At 45.4% G+C, this 22409-nt stretch overlaps 1 protein-coding gene across 3 annotated transcripts in view; it reads left to right on the top strand.

Moving 5' to 3' along the window:
* Positions 1–22409, top strand: part of MCC (MCC regulator of Wnt signaling pathway) — a 403428-nt gene that overhangs the window by 285413 nt on the left and 95606 nt on the right. For all 3 annotated transcript variants that reach the window (XM_037032292.1, XM_037032291.1, XM_037032293.1), the window contains one exon: positions 11218–11331. In XM_037032292.1, the coding sequence (XP_036888187.1) occupies positions 11218–11331 (114 nt within the window). The remainder of the gene's footprint in view (positions 1–11217; positions 11332–22409) is intronic.

Genomic DNA, 22409 nt, shown 5'->3' with positions numbered 1-22409 from the left:
AAAATACTGCGGCCTTCCTTCCCTAATCAGCGGAGTTTATGGACTGTTTCACCATTAAAGGTACTTGGTTTCTCTGGAAGGGGGGATTCGGTCCGTGCTGAATTGGATCAGTAACAATTTGTGAACAATGCAGCCCTCGTCGGGGACTCTCTTACTACTGTTCATACAGTTCTCTGTGGGAGTTGCTGCCTCAGGGGTCACGCCAGTATTTAGCACACACTGAAATATTCATGTCCTCTGATTAGCGGGATTTCGTTGTTTCATCTTCATCTCGTTCACGATGTGACGTTAGGATGCAGCCCACCTTGACACTTCAGTGGGTGCTGCTTGTTTACTGCAGTGTTTTTATTTTGCCTCTGTTTCTTTACAAATATCCTGTATACCCATGTAACCCTGCTTTTCCTTGAAAACAACACTACAAAAAGTAAGAAATTACTTGTTAGTGGAAAATACCAAGTTAATTTATTACTACTAGCAATTATTGTGTTATAATATTTATACGGTATATTTTAAAATATATGTAATGTTCTCCTGTTAAGAGGGTTTTTTTTCATTGAGAGGGGTGGGGAGAAAGAGAGGGGAGAAAGAGAGGGGAGAAACATCGACCACTTGACTCTTGTACAGGCCCACAACCCAGGAGTGTGCCCTGACTGGGAATCAAACTGGTGACCTTTCGCTTTGCATGACTAAGCCACACCAGTCAGGGCTGTTTAGGTTTCTTTTATTTTTTAAGATGTTTTGCTAAGGTGACCCTTCCTCCCAGGTACTGTGTAATTAGCATAATTAAGGGCTTTTTTACTTCTGCTGCAGTATTGTCCTCTTTAACTTTCTCTCACAGGGCACAGAAACAGCTGGAGATTAATTTTTCTTTGATTTCTTCTTGGATCTGATATCAACTGAACGGTGTTGTTCCTCAAAATATTGGGAATTTTAAATAATACCTTTTGCCCATGATAGTTTTTCAATTCTGCTTTCCCTCTAATGAAAGGAACCCTCTGAGACCTTCCCTTCTCAGCAGTTTCCTGGGCGTCTGCAAAGACCTGGGGAGTGTGTGACACCCTGTTGCAGAGTGTGAGGCCTGGCAGCTGCGACCCAGTTCTGGGGTTAGACAGACCTGGCCTTTCATTCTGGCTCTGCCACTTATTAATGGATAATTCCTGCTTCTTTCAATTGGGGTTAAACTGTACCCAGTTCATAGGCTATGGAAAGAAGAATTGACAGCAAATTACATGCCCAATACAGCAGCTGGCACATAGTAAGCACTCACATACTAGCTAATATCATTTCCCGTAGAAGTCCCGTAACTTAGGAAAGCATGCATCCACAGGTGGGGTGGGATTGGGGGTCATCTTCAAATCACACAGTGCTCAGTCTGGGTGACCCCCCATCTTTGAGAGTCACTCCCTCCTTGGGAGTCACCTCCCCACCGTTTATTCGAGGCAAGGAAAGCGTTGCCTCAGCTTGGGCCCAGGGCCGATGGCGTGGCGCTTTGTGAGTGGGCGCCATCACCCACGACAGGAACGCTGGGCTGGGGTTGGTTTTCCTCGTGTGGATGGTATTCTAGTGCCGCCATGCTGAAGGGGCCTTAGAGTGCTTGTGTTCAACAACTGAATTTAGTGGAGGTTTAAAAAGAAAATCGGGACCACTTACCTCTCGATGAAATGATGGGGAAAATGAAAGACAAAAGCTTTCGGAGTTGATCTCGGGCTTCAAAAAGTGATTTGCACACTGCGCAATCTTGTACATGATATTTAACGCACTTTAAGTTTCAAGGCTATAGTCAGCCTTTCTTTCAGCAGGGGCCCTAGCAGGAATTCTAGCTGTAAACAGGAATGCTCCAGTCCTGAAAGCCACTGAACAGGCCTGATTGTGTCCATCTGGCAAGGAATGTTACCCTTTTACCAGGAATTTTGCTCCTTTTTTTAATACTTTATTTCTTTCTAGAGAGAGGGAAAGTAAGGGTGAAAGAAAGAGAAACATCGGTGTGTGGGAAAAACATCCACGGGCCTCCTAGCACACTCCCAACCCGGGACCTGGCCTGCAACCCTGGCACGTGCCCTGACTGGGAATTGAACCAGTGACCTTTTGGTGTGCAGGCCAGGGCTCAGTACACCAGCCAGGGTGGATTTTGTTCTTTATGTATCTGAATTAGAGCCCCTGGGGGGTAGGGAGTCTTGGAGAGGAAGCTGAATGAGGCTGTTTTCTCATGTACAGATGTCTCTTGCTATTTCCAAGGACAGGGTTGGGACATACGCGTACACATTTATTCACTACCCAGAAGCTCCTGGATTGCCACGTGGGAGAGTAGAATCTGCTGGGCAGGGAAGGAGGAAGTTAGAATTTGATGAGCTCTGTTTCTCTGGGTCTGTTTCATGTCTTCATAGTAAGGAAACTGAACTAGGCATTCTCAAATTTCCTTGCCAGTGATAAGTTTGTATGTGATGCTGACTGTGCTTTCAATTTCAAGGGAAAAAAGATCTTTGCTGATCAGTTCTACATAGCAAAGCTTCCTTCTATGGCAAGCTTCTGTAGCTCCTTTCTGGAACCAGTGAGCAAATAAAGCATGCAAAGCCCCAAGCACAGAACTCAGGGTGGGGCCATTTGGTACAAACCCTTCTGAAAAGGATGAGAATGCACAGGCAGTTAAAGAGAATCCCCTAAATCACACCCAGTGAGCTGGCCACCAGCCCCAGGCTTCATCGCTGCTACCAGAGGGCCAACCCTGCCCGGCCCTTGCTTCCTGCTTCCCCCCTCATGTCTCCTCCCCTGCCCGTGCACACGTCTGACCTCCCGTCCCACACCCCTCCACCCGCCAACACGTGTGCCTGGGCACACACGCAGGTGACAAGGAGGGAGAGCAGTAGCATGTTGAGCTGGAAGTGCTGGTGAGCACTTAGCAGAGAAGACTGGGGCACAGAGCGTCTGTGTGTTAACAGTCATTCTGCCGTTGATTAATTTTCTGTTCTTGGGCTGATGTCCTGTCCCTCCGCTGGGCCTTGGTTTCCTCATTTGTCAGGAGGGAGTAATGACACCCGTCTCACAGCATTGTGGTAAGGATTGAACGAGATACTGCGTGAAATTGTGCTGAGCCCAAGCCCCTGGTACCCGTTAACATTAAGCAAATGGTAACTATTAATATGGTTTTTATGATTACTAGGGAGTGGACTAGATTCTCGAAGTGTTCTGAGCAGCTGGCACTGGGTTTTGACGCTGCCTTTCTTCTGCGGCACTCTTCAGCCGATTGGATTGGGTGGAGAGTAGAAAGCTCTTAGTGTAGAACCTGCCAAGAGTGTGGCTTTGGTGCTGTTTGGTTGCATTTGGTTTTTTTTTCTCCTTTAAGGAAGAGAACAGTTCACTAGGTGAGAGAAGTGGGCACTACCCACTGTCATCTCTCAGACATAAGCAAAACTGTCCACCCCTTGTATCTGGAGGGCAAGCAGCTCTGTCAGGGCAGAAGGGTGATTCCCACCATCTCTTGGTGGGAAGGAAACAGGAGCGGCCTGGCAGCGAATGGCATGGCTTACAGGGGCACCGTTTGAGGAGCCAGAGTAAGTAGAGGAGAGAGAAAGAGAACAAGCACAGTTTGCCTGGGTGAGCTTGCCTGCCAGCTGAGCTGGGAGGGCTGGCTCAGCCGTCACTCCCTCGGTGCCCCTCGGGGCCTGTCTCCATGGAGACTCTGGGGATGAATTCACTGCTCTGTCTCGGGCAAGGCTGCGGAAGCCATTGGTCCCTTTGAAGGCAGTGCTGTTAAAGAGCAGAGCAAAATCTTAGAAAGATGAGCAACATGTTGGGCTTAGAGTTTGACAGCCTTGACTCAGGTCCTGGATTTCCTCACCAATGTGGTCCCTCAGCGGCTGGGAATCGTAGCTTTCCCACAGGCCCTGGAGCAGTGGGGTGATAGTGACAGTCCAGTGGGACAGTGCACAGGAGACAGGAGAGTACAGCGTGAATGAGACTGTGCCCGCTCGTGTGTGTGTTGTTTGTGTTGCCAGCAGAGCAAGGTGGAGAGAAGCCCCCCGCCGCTGTAGATACACAGTGATGTTTCTGGGGCTCATCAGTCATTGGGCTGCTGGCTCACAAGGGCATCTTAAGGAACGCGAAGCCCTTTTTCTTGTGGCTAATGCACAGCGGGAAAGACATGTATCCACTTAGCCCAGGAGGAGCCAGCAGGAGAGGCTGTCACAACGCCACTGCTAGCTTCTCGCTTGGGCCCCAGGCAGCTGGGCACTTTATCCGTCAGAGCCCAACTGAGCTTGTCCTCGTAGCCAGTTGAACAATGAAATATTAGACAAGTCATGTTTTGTCCAAAAATAACAACGGTTTTGACAGTTATCTCGCAGCCAAATTTCCAGGTGCTTTAGTTGCATTTGGATACACATGGTAAAATGAATGTGAAGCAGGGCTGAAAACAGCCTAGGGAATCAGCGCCTTTTATCTCTAGACACAGCACATGTACAGATTTATATCCTTCATGCACTAGACCCAGGTTTGCACAGAAGTGTCAAGGTCCCTTCTCAGCCTGGCTTAGGCCTCGGGTTAAAATTTCACAGAGAATTCAGAGCCTTGCCAGCCATCTCCTTCAGATAAACCTTGAGGACCTCAGGAGAAGCCAGCAAAGCAGCTGTGGCCTCTCAGTCCGGGGCAACACCCACCAGGAAGTCAGGTGCGCTTGGACAGGACTGTGTTACTCATTCATCTGGATGTTCCTCTCACCCCCTTGATGGGACTTCGTCTGAGAAGGTTGTTGACGTGAAACTTGTTGACTTAAAACTCGCCTGGGGAAGAGGAATGCTCCCCTGGTTCCAGACACCGTGCTGACCACAGTGTGGATACCGTCTCGTTTTGTCTTTACCACAGCCCTGCAGCACAGTCATTCCGTAAACTGTGCAAAGGCAATCCGCCAAGTAAGTGGCATAAATGACAGTTGAGCCAAGGTGTATCTGGTTCTTCATAAACCAGGAGTAAATCCACTTCATTTGCTAGAATACCTCCACATGAGGGCGGTCCATACAGCAGAGGCGTGTTTCTTTCTGCTCTGTCCGGGAAGTCTGGAGTGAGGCAGTCCGAAGGCCACAGGGTGGCTGCTAGGGAGTCAGGCACCTTTCGGCTCCCTAGGAGGCAGAGCTCATGTTTATGCAGCAGTGTGGCTGCTGGAGCTCATCTGTCACAGTAAGGTACCAAGTGGCAAGAATGGAGGGCGAGAAAGAGGGCAGGGCCTCTTTCAAAAAGGTTTTCCCACAATTTGCACACAATAGGGTTTTTTTTGTTTTTGTTTTTTACTTTTTATTTTATATATATATATATTTTATTGATTATACCATTACAGTTGTTCTATTCCCCCCCTTCATTCCCCTCCACCCTGCACACCCCCTCCCACACCATTACCCCCCTTTAGTTTATGACCACGTGTCTCAAGTTCTTTAGATTCTATGTTTCCCCCACTATTCTCACCCTCACCCCTATCTATTTTCTACCTACCGTCTATGCTATTTTCTGTGCCTTCTCCCCCCTTCTCCCCTTCCCACTCCCCTGTTGCTAACCCTCCATGTGTTCTTCATTTCTATGGTTCCACTCCTGATCTAGCTGTCCTCTTGGTTTGCTTTTATTTTAGGTGTGATTGTTGATAGCTGAGTTTGCTGTCCTTTCACTGTTCATATTTTTCATCTTCTTTTTTCTTATATAAGTCCCTTTAACATTTCATAAAATAAGGGCTTGGTGATGATGAACTCCTTGAATTTGATCTTATCTGAGAAGCACTTTATCTGTCCTTCCATTCTAAATGAAAGCTTTGCTGGATAAAGCAATCTTGGCTGTAGGTCTTTGGATTTCATGACTTGGAATACTTCTTTCCAGCCCCTTCTTGCCTGGAAGGTCTCTTTTGAGAAATCTGCTGACAGTCTGATGGGTACTCCTTTGTAGGTGACTGTCCCCTTATCCTTTGCTGCTTCTAGGATTCTCCTTCATTTTAATCTTGGCTAATGTAATTATAATGTGCCTTGGTGTGTTCCTTCTTGGGTCCAACTTCTTTGGTACTCTCTGAGCTTCCTGGATTTCCTGGAAGTCTGTTTCCTTTGCCAGACTGGGGAAGTTCTCCTTTATTATTTGTTCAAATAAGTTTTCCACTCATGGCTCTTTCTTTTCCCCTTCTGGTACCCCTATAATCTGGATGTTGGAATGTTTAAAGATGTCCTGGAGGTTCCTAAGCGTCTCCTCATTTTTTTGAATTCTTGTTTCTTCCTTCTTTTCTGGTTAGATGTTTTGTTCTTCCTTCTGGTCTATTCCATTGATTTGAGTCCCAGTTTCCTTTCCATCGCTATTGGTTTCCTGTGCATTTCCCTTCATTTCAATTAGTTTAGCCTTCATATGTTCCTCTAATTTGTGACTATAATCAACCAGTTCTGTGAGCATCCTGATGACCAGTATTTTGAACAGTGCATCTGAGAGGTTCACTATTTCTCAGTCGCTTAGAGTTATTGGCTCTGGGGCTTTGAGTTCTTCTTGAGCCATATTTTGGATTGTTGGTGCCTGTTATGTATGAGGAGCGGAGCCCTAGGTGTTCACCAGGGCGGGGCAACTCAGTCACAGGGTTGTGATGCTGTACGTGGGGGCAGGGTCAAAGGAAAGCAATGGCAGTCTCATCTGCCGCTGCCACTGCCGCCGGGCCAGCACATTCCGTCCCACTGCACACGAATGTGCCACCGCCATCAGCCCTCCGCTGCTGGGTTCGCCTGCTGGGGCCTGCATGGTCCGTCTCACTGCTCACTCTGCTATTTTATCTGCATGCAAATGTGTGACCTGGGTCAGCCTGCCCTAAACCCTCACTGGGTCTGCACTGCTACCCCAGCTACCTGCGCGCCTGGGTCCGGGGGGATCCTTCCTGCCCACCCTGCTCTGCTGCTGGCTCCGCCCCTCTTACCTTCCTGGTTGAACGGTTCATCGTCGTCGGACTTCTGTATAGTTCAATTTTCTGTTCTTTGGCTATGTCTTTGTTTACTAAACCTTTGTTGTATTCAAACTTGGTTGTGGGAGAAGGCACAGTGTTTCCACCTACGCTTCCATCTTGGTGGAAGTCCTGCACACAGTAGTTCTGATGACATCTTACCGGCCTGAGCTTTGCCACATGGCTGCATCTAGCTCCAATTGCAAGGGAGGCTGAGAACTAGAACATTTTAGCTGAGCTACAATGTGCCTGGCTGAAAATGAAGGTCTTGTTCCTGAGCCCGAAGAGAGAAATATGTTGGGAAGAGACTAGCATAGGCTCCAAACATCATGTATTTTCTTTCTCTTTGGTTAATGGAACATCTTCATTTAATGGTACTTAATAGTTCATACTCGTGTATCTAAAGCTCTACTCCAATTGGAGGCCATTTCAGGACCAGAAAATAGGTAAAAAGATCCCCCAACCTGATATATATGTAATTTTCCTATTATACAAGAGATATTTGTCCATTTTTGGTTGTTTTGGTAAATTTGTCTTTCTGAGATTTAAACTCATTGTCATTCCTTTTACGAATTGCACAGAAAGACCTCTGTACATGTGTGCACAGGCCCCGTCATACTACTTGTAGCATTGCCCACAAACTCTTCAGCTTATGAGCTTGCAGAGCTACCACCAGCTCCGGCAGAATGAGGAGGTGAGACCCAAAAAAGAACGGAGGGCTAGCCAGCTTTTGGTGACTGAGTTATGGACAAGGTGGGGCAAGGAGAGCTGCTGAAGTGAAGTTCACAGGGAGCGTGGAGCACGCCTTGTGGTGGGAACTCAACCCGTCTTCCTTCAGTCATCAGGTGGTAAGGGAGGGCCCGTCAGCTCGGTTCCAAGCAGCGCATCTTGTGACTTGTGGGCAAACTTTCCCTCCCTCCCTCCCTCTGTAGTTGTGGCTTCTGCTAATTGTCAGCACAATTAGGGGGCATGTGTATATTCTACCTCATTTTTTAAATTTTTCCTTCTCAGAAAAGCTGATGGATGAGAAAGAAGATAGACTGCAAGGAAGGAAAATAACCTTTACAATTTTTATGCTGCAGTTTGCATGTGCAGAAAATACCATTTCAACTCTTGTTTCTTTAGTACAAAAACTTCTTTTTCTTAAAAAAAAAACCTTTAGTATCCAAAAATAGTTTGAAACCACCCAGAGGCTACCACTAACCTTTAAAATGCTATCCTTCTGGTTTATTTTTCTGTTACATTTTTACTTTTTTAATAGAGGGATTTTAAGTAAAAATGTGATCCACATAAAAAACCCCTGAAAATTACTGTCATGCACAACATTGTGTAGCGAGGAAGGGGCACTGGCAGCCTTGATCCTGGTGTTACAAGATCCATGGGACCTTGAGTCAACAAATTAATCTCTGGGTTTCAGTCACTCACCTGCAGATGCGGAAGTGGGAGCTGTCAGGTGCTGGGGCCTGTTCCTCGCCCAGACTTCCGTGTTATGACACACCAGACAGTCTGCAGGACTTAGGTGGGATCACAGAGCTGGCATCTACTCCAGATGTTTCCTAATTTGGGGTTCATGGATAGATTCCAGAGTGTGTTATCACCATAATTGGGTGGAACAAATGCATGAACCCCAAATGTATCCTCTTCTGTAGGAGAAGGGTCCATCATATTTAAGAGATTCTAAGGAGTCTGTGACCCAAGGACAGTGAACTGGTCCACTCTGACTTTGTGGATGAGGCATCTTCCATCCAGGGAGTGAAGGGCTTTCCCCAAATGCTCATCCCATGGGTCATCCTGCCGAGGAGGCCAGAAGCTGTTGGCGCCAAGCCCAGTGCTGTCCCCAGTGGCAAGGACCCACCCTGGACCCCCTCTGCTGTGCACTGTGATGGAAATACTACTCTGGTGCCTCCCCATCTGACCTAGTTTGTGGAGGCAGTGTGGCGTATACAGCCTTCTCTGGCAACTTTTCCACCTAACTCTTTCCCAACCCTTCCTCCAGGAGGAGGGGACATGTTAGAAGGGAGGAAACAAGGTTAACACGGCTAGGGTCCTCCTTCCCATTCCCTTATTAGCAAATATTTCAGCTCTCTGTTTATTTTATCCTCGGCCCCCGAAGTGAGGTGGAGACTCTGCTCCCAAGACTTGGCATAGTGGTATAATAGGGCACAGTGTCTGACGCTGGAGGAAATCCGCAGATTGGCAGTTCCTAGGTGGAGGGTCACCCCAGCTGCTAAGGGAGTGAAGCTGTGTCCTTCTCCACCACACAGGAAGCCAAACAGCCTCAAAACGATTGTACAATGGGAACACTGTGGTATTTGGGCTGAGAATTCATCAAAAACCCTGTTTCTGAAACCCAAAGTGACCTTTTGTGAGTGGCCCAAGCCCTACATCAGAAGGCAAACACCACCAGATTGCCTGACATTTCCTTTTCTAAATTTCAGACATTCCTGACTTTACATCGGCTATTGATCTGTTGGTTTGCAGCCCCAATGCAATTAAGTGAAGTCACTTTCGCGGCTGTTATAGTCTAACATAAACAACTGCTTTGAAACCCCAGTCCCTGCCCTGTATCTCCTTCTCCCTCCCAGTGCCGCTCCCCCGAGCCTGCCAGCCAACAGCGTGCAGTGTGCATGGAGCAGGTTGCAGAAAAGGGCATCTTTCTAAACCTGAAATTAAAATCTTCAAAGTTGAATTACATACTGTTGTACTGTGTCCATTTTTAAAGATCACATTTATTTGCTCACTCCTTACTTTAAAGCCCTCTTGGCAGAAGCTTTAAAAAGAACAAAAACACAACCTCTAAAGAGGGATGGTTTGTTGATTCTAGTCAGTCACACAAATGTAATGTGGAATCCAGCTAAGGAATGGTCTGGGCTCCACCTGGAACTGACAGCGAAGATGGATGAGAAGCAGTGACTCAGAGAGCAAAGGTTGAGAGGTGGTATTGCTCTGGGATTAGTGTTTTGAATGGACCTTAGATAGTCTCATCCATTGGCCCCAAAAGCCCCGAAGACATGTCTGTGTGTCATAGGTGTACCTGCAGCTGAAGCTCAATGTTCAGAACTTGAAAGATGAGCAGTCAAGATCCCAGAAGTACATGGTACCTACCCCTTGTTATCTGGTGGAAACCATTTTTTTACTTGTTGACTCTATTATAGATGTCCCCCCATTTTACCCCTTTGCCCCACCCCTCTTCCAACCTTCATCATATTTTTGTCTGTGTCCATGGGTATGCATATATATATATATATATATATATATATATATATATATATATATATATTCATTCTTTGGCTCATCTCTTCCAGTCCTCCCCATCCCCTTTAAGATCTGTCAGTCAAGAATATTCTTTCTAGACCTGGCCCATGTGGCTCAGTGGATTGAGCACAGGCCTGTGAACCAAAAGGTCACCAGTTCAATTCCCAGTCAGAGCACATGTCTGGGTTGCAGGCCAGGTCCCCCCCAGTTAGGGGTGTGAGGAAGCAACTAATCAATGTACTTACATTGATGTTTCTCTCCCTATCTCTCTCCCTCCCTTCTCCTCTCTTTGAGAGTAAATAAATAAAGGCTTTCAAAAAAAAGAATATTCTTTTTAGCTCTAGTTAATGTGAGAGAATTGGCCAGGGAAGGATATCTGGATGGATTCTTGGTTGGTTTCTGCTCATAAGAGAGGGCCTGCTAGCACAGAAGCATCTCGTCAGCCTAGTCTAACGGGCGGACAGTAAGGAAGAATGTTCTGGCAAGGAAATTAACAGGCCAGCTTTAAGAGGAGAGCACCTGAAGAAATGAGCATTCCCATTTTTTCTTAAAACTCAGCCCCTGTCTATTGTCCACACATCAGTGTGGGTGATCAGATTGCCCTGCACAACTTTCATGTTTCTCCAAAGGTGAAAGCTAAGTTGGCTCTGCCTTATCCTGCTTCTTAGGGTGAAAACAGGCAGCCCCTCCCCAGCTCTTCATACCGTCCTTGTTGAGGAACTCAGGGAAAGACCTCAGAACGAGGAGCTTCCCTCTCTGCCCTGGTATGACCATCCAAAGTTAGGTCTCACTGCCCATAGAGAACAGTTTTCTCCTGTTACGTTTAGGGTGATCATATAACCCAGCTTCCTGTAAGGCACCTGATTTATGCCCTTTGTCCCCTGAGATTAATAGCACCCAAGGCGTCCCATTTGAGATGAGACATTTTTTATACGCTCACACTAATTACAGGGAATGAAAGGAAGGAAATGAGTTTCTGCCGAAGGGTCTAACCTGGCGCTCCTTTCTTTCTGTCGCCACAGCTCCACTTGGCAGCCCTGGCATCGCTAAAAGGAGACATAGCGGAGCTTAATAAACGCCTGCAGCAGACGGAGCGGGAGCGGGACCTTCTGGAAAAGAAGTTGGCCAAAGCACAGGTAAGGCATCAGGAAAGATCCTGACATTTGTGTCTGTGTGCACACGCAAGTGTGTGAGAGAGAGAAAACGAAGATATAGAAATTACCACAAAATGCAGGATAGCTTAATGAGTAACCATTCTCATAACCACTGTCCGGCCCACAAACAGAACCTACCGGTCATCCCAATCCAACCTTCCCTCCCCTGAAGGTGACTGCTGCCAGGACTTTTATAGTCATGTTTCCTGTTTCTTTAGTTTCCCACTGACGTCTGTAGACAGTCAAGTTTAGTCTTGCCCATTTAAAAACTGCATTCTTTGCCCTGGCTAGTGTGGCTAGTTGTTTGAGCAAGGGGCATGTCTTGCCCCTTAACCAAAAGGTCGTGGGCTCGATTCCCAGTCAGGGCACATACATGTGTTGCAGATTGGGTGCCTGACCGGGATGCTTACAGAAGACAGCCAACCAGTGTTTCTCTCTCACATCAACGTTCTCTCTCTCTCTAAAAGCAATGAAAAAATGTCCTCGGGTGAGGATTTAAAAAAAGAAACAACTGTTTTCTTTGAATCTCTTAATTTACAGGTTTTTCCTCTGCTCTATGTTTGCTCTATGATTAATCTGTTAAATCCTGCCTCCTTGACCTATAGTTTCCCAGAGTCCGGAGGCTGCTGACTGAACACTCGGAGTGCAGTTCACCACGTCCGCCTTCCCCCGTGTGTCCTGCAGATTGGCAGCCGGATCTAGAGGCTCAGTCAGATCCACGTCCAGACCCTTTGGCGCGATGTCAGAGGGCATTTGTTTGTTTCACTGGGCAGCACATAATGTCCAGTTGTCTTGCTTTCTGTGGTGCTAGCAGCTATTGATACTCAATGCCTAGGTTCATTTATTTGTTAAAACTTACAAATCATGATACTTCAGTTCTACTATTTTTCTTTAGTTATTAACTCTCCCTTAGTTATTCATTGCCTTCAAGAGACAACATTCATCATTTATGATTTGTTGAAACAATGGCATAGTTCGTAGAGGAAAAGCAGAATAAATGCTTTTCCTTTCATTTATTCTTTTCACTTATTTAACATTTTTCAAGGTAATGAATTAATTGCCCATGATGCTGTAAAAGTACCTAATTGTTTTTAGACTATTTTAATCAATTTATGGATTTAAATGTATTTGGGTTTCAATTCATTGTAATTATTTTTCTTGTAGAAACTCAAATCTTAGTGTCTTCGGTCAGTAAGAACCTCTTCAAGTTGGCTTCTGAGTGTTTTGATGTGGACCTAATAGTTTTCCCGACTCACCTAGTACATTTTTTGCCCTAAACCTGAAATTACCCATGCTCCAAGTAGCCCTGGTTTCACTCAGAAAAATATGGTGTTTCAGGGCTACAATCTGGGTGCTAAGGGTGCTGTGGCCTCTAAGTAATTATTTTTTTTACCTTAAGTATATTTTATTGATTATGCTATTACAGTTGTCCCTCTTTTCCCCTTTGCTCCCCTCCACCCTGCACCTCCCTTCCCTCCAGCACTCCCCCCCCTTAGTGCATGTCCATGGGTCATACATGTAAGTTCTTTGGCTTCTCCATTTCCTATACTATTCTTATCCTCCCCCTGTCTGTTTCGTACCTACCAATTATGCTTCTTATTCCCTGTACCTTTTCCTTCCCATTCTCTCCCTTCTCCCTCCCTGCTGATAAACCTCCATGTGATCTCCATTTCTGTGGTTCTTTTCCTGTTCTGGTTGTTTGCTTAATTAGGTCATTGTTTTCCTACACAGCCAGGAATTTATGTATTTATCTATCTGCATATGTATGTATACATTTTAAGATAAAATACCATAGGAGTTATTGCTCCCATTTGGATTGCCCTATTCAGGTTTCATGTTTCCCAAAGGTGAAAGCCAGGTTGATTCTGCCTTGCCCTTGCTGCTTGTGTGGGAGGCTCAGGCAGCCCCAAACCAGCCCTCATACCATCCTTGCTGAGTTACTCAGAGAGGACTACAGGACACTTGTTCTTAGCTTCTTCTGTATTGTATTGTATCTTCTTTCTTTTCATAATAAAAATCCTGGTTTTTAAGGTTACAGCAGATGATTGAATTAGAATATTTTATAATTGCTAATTAGTTGTATTCCATATTATATGCAAACAGTCTTGGGATAATATTAACACTACCATGACAAATATAGCTGCTGAGAAGAATTGTAGGAAGTTTCTTTCTCCTTGTGCTCTCCTCGTTTCCCCAGTTTTTTGCAGTTATACTATATCTACGCTGCCTGACCACATGGCCATTGCGTCTTTCACTCTCTCCCTCTTAGCCCTCCGCGAGTAAACCACGTGTTTAATGTTTGCCACCATGCAGTGTCAGTTTCACTCCCGTTTTTAGATTCCTCAGGGAGGAGTCGTTGGATCACCTCCAAGTTCTTCTTTGTTAATAACAATGTGTCTGTGCCCTTCATACTTGAAAGGCATTTTTGATGGATACGAAACCCTTGGCTCATCTTTTCTTTACTTGAATATGTTTTTTTTATTCTTTTTTGGCAGAGTGTTGCTCTCAAAGTCTTAATAATAATACTTGCTTTTCTCTCACAGACACTTACTTATTCTAGACATCGATAGCATTTTTTTCCTTTTTTTTTTTTAGTCCAGTAATTTTACTGGAGTAACTCTTACTCTTAGTCATTCTGGTTCGGTGTTCTCAAGTTTGCTGTGCATTGTTTTGACTTTGTTTTTAAATCAGTATTTTAAATTTCAGGTAAGGGTTTTTTTAATTCCAGTGTTTAACATTGGTTCAGTTCCCTTGCCAAAGCAAGGATGCTTGCTTTTTCTTCTTCAAGGATTTGTTTGTATGTTAGATTTTCTTTGCCCATCTTCAGACTCTATCACTATTTCGAATCCTTTCATTCTTCCTTTCGACTCTTCTTCCTGTTCTGCGCATTCTGTTTCTCTTGAGGTGTTGTATATTGTATTTGTTCCCTCCTGTGTGCCTCCTAGTTTAGTCTTTATTTCTGAAATGCATTTTTATTTTCTTTCTGTTTTTTCTGTGTTCTATTACCTTCCGAAGTTTTCTAATTATGAATTACGTTCTTTCATGTCTTACGTCATTTTATTTTCTAAAAGTCTTTTCACTTATTTTGAAATAGTAAGCGATTGTTTTGGGCTTTTTCTCCCCTCTCGTCTACTTTGTGGCGTGCTTCGTGGTTTTATAGGGATGTTATTCTGCTGTTTTAGTCTTCTCCCTTACAACTTGTGTGTGGAATTTAACCTCAACGCTTTTGTTTTTCATGTTTATGTGAAAAACAGTTTCCTTGAACTTTGAGAGAGCAGGGTTTAAGATGGCTTTCTAAATTTTTTTAAGTTCCAATAGCTGAGTCTTCTGTTGTTGTCATGTCGTCCGAACTGTGGCCGTCTGCTTTCCGCACTGCCTGGCTGTGTTCCCTCACCCAGCTCTACCCAGACCCGGTTTTTCCTCTGTCTCCGTTACTCAATTCTCACCCATTCCCAGCAGCTCCTCCTCCTGGAGAGGGGTCCTGGGGTCAGTCCGGAAAGTTCCCAGGGTTGAGCTGCTTTGGCCCCTTCAGATCTTATTGTGGGCCCCTTGCTCGCTCACTCAAGGCCAAAAAGCCCTCCTGGTTCTAGCCTTTGTTCTCCAGTGGCCCTCTTCATTCTCCTGTGTATACTTAGTGGTTATTTGGGGGCTTTTCCAAGACTTGGGTCTGTCACCCTGGTTGCTTCCCTCCGCCTCAGCCCACACAGACACCATTCGGGTCTTGTGGACAGTGGTGGTTTGTCTCTACCTGCGTAGGTTTGGTTGTTCCAGGGGACACCTTGTTTCTAAGGGCTTGGCTGTGCTATGTAGGTGCACCGTCCATTTCTATGTGGGAACTCAGAGACGGGAAAAGCAGGCTGCCACAGTCCTCAGTCTAAAGTGACCTGTGGAAAATTCCAAAACCTTGTGTCTCATAATCATATCTGTTGGAGTAAGAGGAAAGACCCTGTGTATTTGAGGTCATGTACTCCCACGTTTGACAGGCCACATGGAGAAGTTAACTCTTTTCCCAGGGTGATGAGCAGCCTAGCGCCAGAGCCCGGGCGAGACTACCAGTGTTCTTTCCTCACACAGGGTGTGCTACCGCCAAGGGTGTCCAGTTTTAACTTGGGTAGATTTAACTAGATTTTAAGGAAAGTAAAATCTAAAATATTTTTCCTTCTGATTATAAAAGTATAAAAATGTGATAGAGAAAACTGGAGAGATAGCATTATAATGTTTCAACGGTGGGCCCTGGTGAATTAAAACTTTTTTTAATACTTTATTTTAATACATGAGTGTTCTAGAGAAAGGGTTTTTTTTTTATTAAAGAAAAATATACAATGGTGGTAAGTCTACTTTACAACCCCATAAAGCCAACCATTGTTAATAATTCTTATTGGTGAGATTTAAAAAGAAAAAGAAAAGAAATTGTGAATGCTTATAACTGGAACCTGGCATGTACCACAGACTTGGGTTTTAACAGGTGACCTACAGGCATTTCTGAGAGTTTAAGCCTGCAAAGACAAAGCGGCTTGTGTAGACAATAGTAAAGGGATAGTGGGCAATATTATCTCTGCTCTGTTAAGGATTGATTCATCTCCCTTTTGACATATTTATGGTCAAAACATTCCTGTGTAATTGTTTTTGATGGTCAGTTTTACTCCTAATGACAGTAGTCACTTCATAATGTCATTAATGAACTTTCACCTATGCGCATCCTTACACTAAACGTACTTAAAAATTACTGTCTGTTCCTTGCGCTGGAGACATGTTTCCAGTTCAGATACTGGGGCCCAGGGAAGAGAGCAAGAAAAAGCAATCAGACTTTCCACCAGTTTCACACCTTTTATAAAGAAGAGATCTGTGCAAGAAAAAATAAGAACAATGAAATGACTGTGCTGTGTGCCTTGGTAAATGATTCATGTTTGAGGCTTTACCAGCATTTGGAAGTGCAACTTCATGTGGAAATTTATGCTCTGTGGCTTTAGTAAGTTGTACCAGCTCTGTAAATATTACAGAGTTATGATTAACTGAAGTGTAAGATGTAAATCTTGGGTGTGTTCTTCTGAAATAATCAGAAACAAGCTTCAGCATCTGTGGAGTAATTATTAATGGTGACTTGGGAACCGACTGAATAAAAGAAGGTCCACTATACACAGTCGTGAGATCCACCTGGTGTAGAGTTTGGAGAACAGTGATGGGAAAGGAAGAGGTGAGTGAAGGAGCCTGAAATCAATATGATGAGGAAGACAGAGTACTTCTGTATCAGCTTTCCATTGCTGCGTAACAAATTGTCACACCCTTACTGCCTTAAACAATACACATTTGTTACCTCATGGTTTCTGTGCCTCAGGAGCCTGGGCACGGTTTGCTGGGTCCTCTGCAAGTTTTCAGTCAAGGTGCTGAGCAGAGCTGAATGCTCATCTGGAGGGTCAGTGGGGGCAGAGTTGGCCTCTGAGCTCACTCATGTCATTGGCAGAATTTATTTCTTTGTGTTTATGTGGTTTGTGGCAGCTTGCTTCCTCAAAGCCAGCAATGCAGGGAAAGACTCAAGTCTGCTCACAAGCCAGAATCTTATATAATGTAATGCCATTATATTGAAGAGGCGTCCCGTCACCTTTGACACATTATTAGTTGGAAGCAAGTCATAAGTCCTGTCTGCACTCAGTGAGAGGGTGTTACCCAAAGGAGATGCAGGGATGGTAGGGGCGCCTTAGAGTCCATCCGTTTCAGCTTTCTGGGGGGATTTGATTGATAACATCACTATTAGCTTACGTCAGTAGTAGTGCTGGCCACATTTCTTTATCTCTGTGTGCCAGGCAGTATGCCAGGCATTCCACGTGCTTTATCTGCGTTCTCATAATGACCTCTGGCATAGATGCCATCGAACATTCCCATTTAGCAAATGAGGACATTGAGGTTTAGGGAATTTGAATATCTTGCCCAAGATTATATAGCCAGAAAGTGCCAAGAGTCAGGATTTGAATCCAGGTTTCCTGGGAATCCATAGCTGTATTAATCCTGTATCGTCTCTTACACTGCCCAGGTTACCCTTGGCCTCTAGAGAGGGCCTGGAAGGGCAGAGCACAGGTTATTTTGGTTTAAACATCTTTATCCTCCCAAATATGCAGACCTATGCATGCATTTTCACCAGCATTCATCAGCCCCATGGGCAGCAGCCTTGTGGGAAGTGGCAAAGATCATACTGTATTTAGCACTGAGTCAATGATGCTTTCAGCATATTTGCTATTTATTTAGTACTGACAGCTATTTTTTATTAACTTACTGCAGCTTTTTACAAACTACAGGAGGAGATATTTTAAACAAACTTATGAGCTCCTTTGAACTTGGCCATTCGTAATAAGGAACAGTTCTCTTTCTAAGCTCTCTGTCTTTGGAAAGCAAGTCTTCTGAATTTTCTACCTCTTGGCTTTTAGAGAAAAACAATATATAAACAGTTTCTATTAAGTGTGATGGAGAGAGGGTTTTCCCTTTCGTTTGTATGAGATCGTTAAAGCTGTAGTTTGCGTGCATTCCCTCTGCCACGGTCCTCCCCCACTCCCTTCCTCTTCGTTTTTGCCTGTCCTTGGTTAACTGCTGTAGCTGTTTTGCTCATCAGTGGCGGTTCAGCTTGTGCCAGGCCTCTCTGTATAGTTGGCTTGGCTCCTCCCACCTTCCCCTCAGGAGAACCTGGGCAAGGACCAAAAATAGGGATGACTAGTGAGTTGCAATCAATCCAGTGTGACCCTGAGAGAGTAGCATGACTTCTTAGCATATTTTAAAAAGAAGTGGTACTGACTCTCTCTGCAGGAGGGTGGAAAGGGTTAACAAATTAATGATGGCGTTGCATTTTTCAAGAATGGAGCTCATAATGCTCTTAGGTTTGACAGCTGAGACTAATGTGATGATTAAAGATCCGAGGCCTCTGTGGAGTAAGATAAAACCCAGTGAAGAACATTAACAAAACCATAAAGCTCCTTAGCATCACCACATTGCACAGGGTTTTTCCAACAAGGGCTCAAGTTCTCAGGCCAGCCTGTCTCAAGGCTGACTCACCGTCCTGTCCCTGCTTGCGCCAATAGCAGAGAGGAAGGAGCCTGGAGGGCTTTATTCTTGGTGGTTGTAGTGGCGGTGCTGCTTGTTTTTATTAAACATTTTGCATGTGGGCAATTTCATCAATTTATGTGGCTAGACACAGTATTTATATAGATTTTTTGATTTGCTTCATCATCAAGCTAGGGGAACTGAAACCTAGAGAAGGAGCTTAGGGTGTATGTCTTAAGTCCTGATGAAATTCAGGGAAAACAAAATCTCATCCCATTCACTCTATCTTTTTTTTCTTTGCCTTTCAAACTGAAAGTCTGTAGTTTCAGGAGAAATCCACACTCTTAATGGTACTGACCTCCAGAAATTCACAGTCAGCGCTGTGGCTCTCCTGAGCTGCAGGATTGGTCAAAAACTGAGTGTAGGCTGGGAGGAAGGAGATCCCTGGATGCGAGTACCAGAATAACTGAGGGGAAAAGCAGTAGTGTGTTGCTTGAAACCATTGCTAATTTTGTTCAGCTGAAATTCTATGGAATATTTCTGTACAGTTAGATGAAGAAAATAATTCCTCACTTGTTAAGTTTTGCTGGAAGAAGTTGCCATTGCTCCTTGTTAAGAAAGTTGTCACTGGATGATTGACCCCGGTGGCTTGGGAGAAGCTGGAGGGATTTAGAACGCCCCGTTTCATCCCCCTGCGCCTACTTGGCAGTGTCGGTGCTCCCAGGGGGTTGAGGAGCGGCTGCTGGGGTTTCCTGGCTCTCATTTGGTATGAGCACAACAGTCATTATTTCCTGAGGCTCACCAGAAGTGACTCAGAGCAGGATATCGGGGTGGCACCTCTCTGCTGTCACTTGGGATCTTCAGACAAATTGTAAAGAGAGGAGACAGGCCAGAGAGCTGCAAGGGACTAGAAGGGAGAAGATTGTGGCTTCGAAGCTTAAAGTTTCAACCCCCCGATGCCATGAATAGGAATGAGAGAGTTTCTGCTTGTTACCTGGATTATAATAAAGTAATTGACCACTTTACATTTAGTCTATTTTCATTGATAAAATGTTTGTATCGTCAGGATATGCAGTACTGACACATAACCCCAAGTTTTTAGTAGCTTAAAATATCAGAGGTTTATATCTTCTTGCTGGGAGCTCTGTGGGCCCGGCAGGAGACTCTGTGCCGCTTTGCCCCCACCCAGCCTCCCAAACTGCTGGGCCTGCGCCGCCTGGAATGCTGCCAGCAGCCATGGCCTGGGGCAGGGAACGTAGCAAATCCCGCAGGAGCTTTTAAAGGCTTCATGTCAAAAATGACGTATGTTTACTCATATCTCATTGGTCAGAACAAGTCACACGGCTGTGTCTAGCTTAAGGAAAGTATAACCTGACCATGTGCATCAATGGAGGTGGACCAGTGTCAGTGAGGGCCCCTGCTGGCCACTACAGGGGTGCGGGTACTTATGTGATGTGCACCTCACAGGCTAGTACTGATGGAGCCTCACACACATCAGAAAGTACTGGATAGAAATGAACACCATTTGAAAAGGGGTTGTGTTAACAGATTACAACAAACTGGATTTTTTTCCTTTTTAAAAAAGTCTATAATATTTTAATTCAAAAACTGAAAATTTTGTGCAAATGTTAAGTGGTAATCAGAGACGTGATACCCCTTTTTGCTCTATAGTTGTCATCATTGTATTATCTTCTTGAATGAGGCTTTACTGGGACACCCACCACAGGTGACCCTTATATGGAGGTGTGGTATCGAACTTGACCTAGCCTCTGTCTTTTGAAAACAGAATGCCCAAAATCATACACCTCCCAGGTTCAAAATGCTCTCCCAGGTTGTGGGAATTCATGGTGCTGAGAAGCACCAGGCTAGTGACTGTGCTGGAGTGTGATGACAGATCGGGTCTCACTCTGCCAGGCCAGTCCTGCCTGAGTGGGAGGTCGCCAGGGCAGGGAGGCACCGTGTGGGCAGAGCGGCTTTGTCCGACCGGGTCACCGCCCACTCCTCTTCCACTTCCCCACCGAAGTGCCGCATTCCTGGGGGTGTGACTTTAATGGGAGGTCGGACAGGGGTGTTTTGTTGGGTTCTTTTGGCTCCTGCAGGTGGTGACTTGTTTCTTCCCACACCATTGCCCTTGTGGGCGTTGCTCTGCTTTTCCTGGCACCAGGGCTCAGAGAAGCCCCGGGGTTTTCACTAAAGTGGGAGGCCTGTGCTTTTACGTATCTGGCTGCACACAGTGAGTGTGCGCAGAATGGGGAGGTGTTTAATGAGGTACCTGAAGGGGATGGTGACTTATACAGGTGACCCTTAAGCAGTGCCTTCTCAACCATTCATTCATCTCAAGCAGTGATTTTTTCAACCAGTGTGCCACAAGAATTTTTAAAGCATGCAATACCTGACTGTTCAGTCAGGGAAGCTGAGCTGTTTTCCCATAGGTTGTCAAATTAAAAAAAAAAACACAACAACCAATACAATAATAGCTAACCTGTATGAATGAGTTAAAATTATACCTGTTTTTGTTAGAGCAGCAAAACGTACATTTTGTGGTGTGCCACAGACTTTTATAAATTAGTTTATGCGTGCCGTAAGATGAAAAGGTTGAACATGACTGATCTAGAGGCGAGGCGTTTTGATCATTATTTTCCAATAGTCTCTCTTCACTGGGAAAGGAACCCTCGGGTGCCATGCCGCGTCTCTTCTCCCCCCACTCTCACTCTGGTCCGTGCCCCTCATTCTCCAGCAGAGAAGGCCACCCGGCAGCTGCGACCAGAGATCCCTTCACAGTGGGCAACACAGTGGCCACCCCATGGGGCCGAGCATGCAGCACCGAGTCTCAGATACAATGGGAAGTCAAAACATACCTATTAAGTTACAGAGGCCTTTCACCATTTTTTAAAAGCATTCTTTTGGGAAAATATAGGAATGTAAAGCCAATATCTTTGCCCCAGCTAAGAAATTTTTTCTTCAGTATTTTCTTGTTAGGACTCCGAGGTGAACCCCTAAGTTTCCAACATGCATTGGAAGTCTTTTTTCTTCTTTTAGCTGTGAGCACTTTTCCATCCTACGGAATTATCGGGCTTCCCGCTGTCTCTGGTTCATAATCACACCCTCCAGGCAGACTTCGCAGAGTCAGGGGTGGAGCTGTGCGACACAGGCATCGTGCTCCTGTCCTTCCGGCATCCCCCTCTGTTCCCTGCGATCCGGGCAGCTGCGTGGGATCTTCCCACTTAGGAAGCTCACAACCGCACATGGGGACGCCCAGAGTTGTCTCTGTGGTTATCAATGGGTCTCATGACTTTTACTTATATAAACACTTGCATCTCTTCATTTTAAAGTGGGTTTTGAAGTTTCTTGTATGCCTTAATAGCCTGTTGACCTATAAAGACTGTAAAGAAGGAAGAATAAGGGCTAATTAAGGGAGGGTGAGAGCTTGTTGAGTTTGTACAGAAAAGCACTCCACAGCAGTTTGCAGCCCAGGAGCAGTGAATGTGGAAACCGAAGAGGAACCAGCGAGCTGGCAGTGTGGGGAGGGGTCCTGGTGCAGCCGAGAACAGGCCTTATCCTGCAGTTGTTGTAGGAGCGGGAATCAGTGCCCTTCACAGGAGTGTCAGAGCGCAGGCTCGGTTGCCTGCCGTAGGCACATGCGCAAACACAGTTTAGAGATGGGAGGAAAGCCCACAGGTGCTCTGCTCTGACGGGGAGCAGCAGTATTCTGCTGTGGTGTATTCCAGAGAAATGCGCTTTTCCCCGTAGTAACAGATGCTGTCATTTGTGCACTTCTGTTGTCCCTTTTAAAGTGTGCTGGATCTCGGAGGGAAAAGACTTAACTTCATAGAACGTTAGGAATCCATGGCCTGTCACAGATTCATTCTGTTTAGGAATGTTTTTGCCTTGAAGTGGCTTTCGCTCGGTATTAGTCCTTGCCTCTGGTTCCACATATTTCCTGTGTATGTCACTTTGAGTGGAGGTTGCTAGGTGTTTCAGGTTGTCACTGAGCACCAAAGTCATCCCACCATTTCTCTGAAAGTAACTATCTC

Source organism: Sturnira hondurensis, unplaced genomic scaffold (genome assembly GCF_014824575.4).
Source record: "Sturnira hondurensis isolate 20B ecotype Veracruz unplaced genomic scaffold, ASM1482457v3 Scaffold0021354, whole genome shotgun sequence".
NCBI lineage: Eukaryota > Metazoa > Chordata > Mammalia > Chiroptera > Phyllostomidae > Sturnira > Sturnira hondurensis.
The sequence above is the reverse complement of the archived record's forward strand: the minus strand, read 5'-3'. Positions and strand labels throughout refer to the sequence as shown.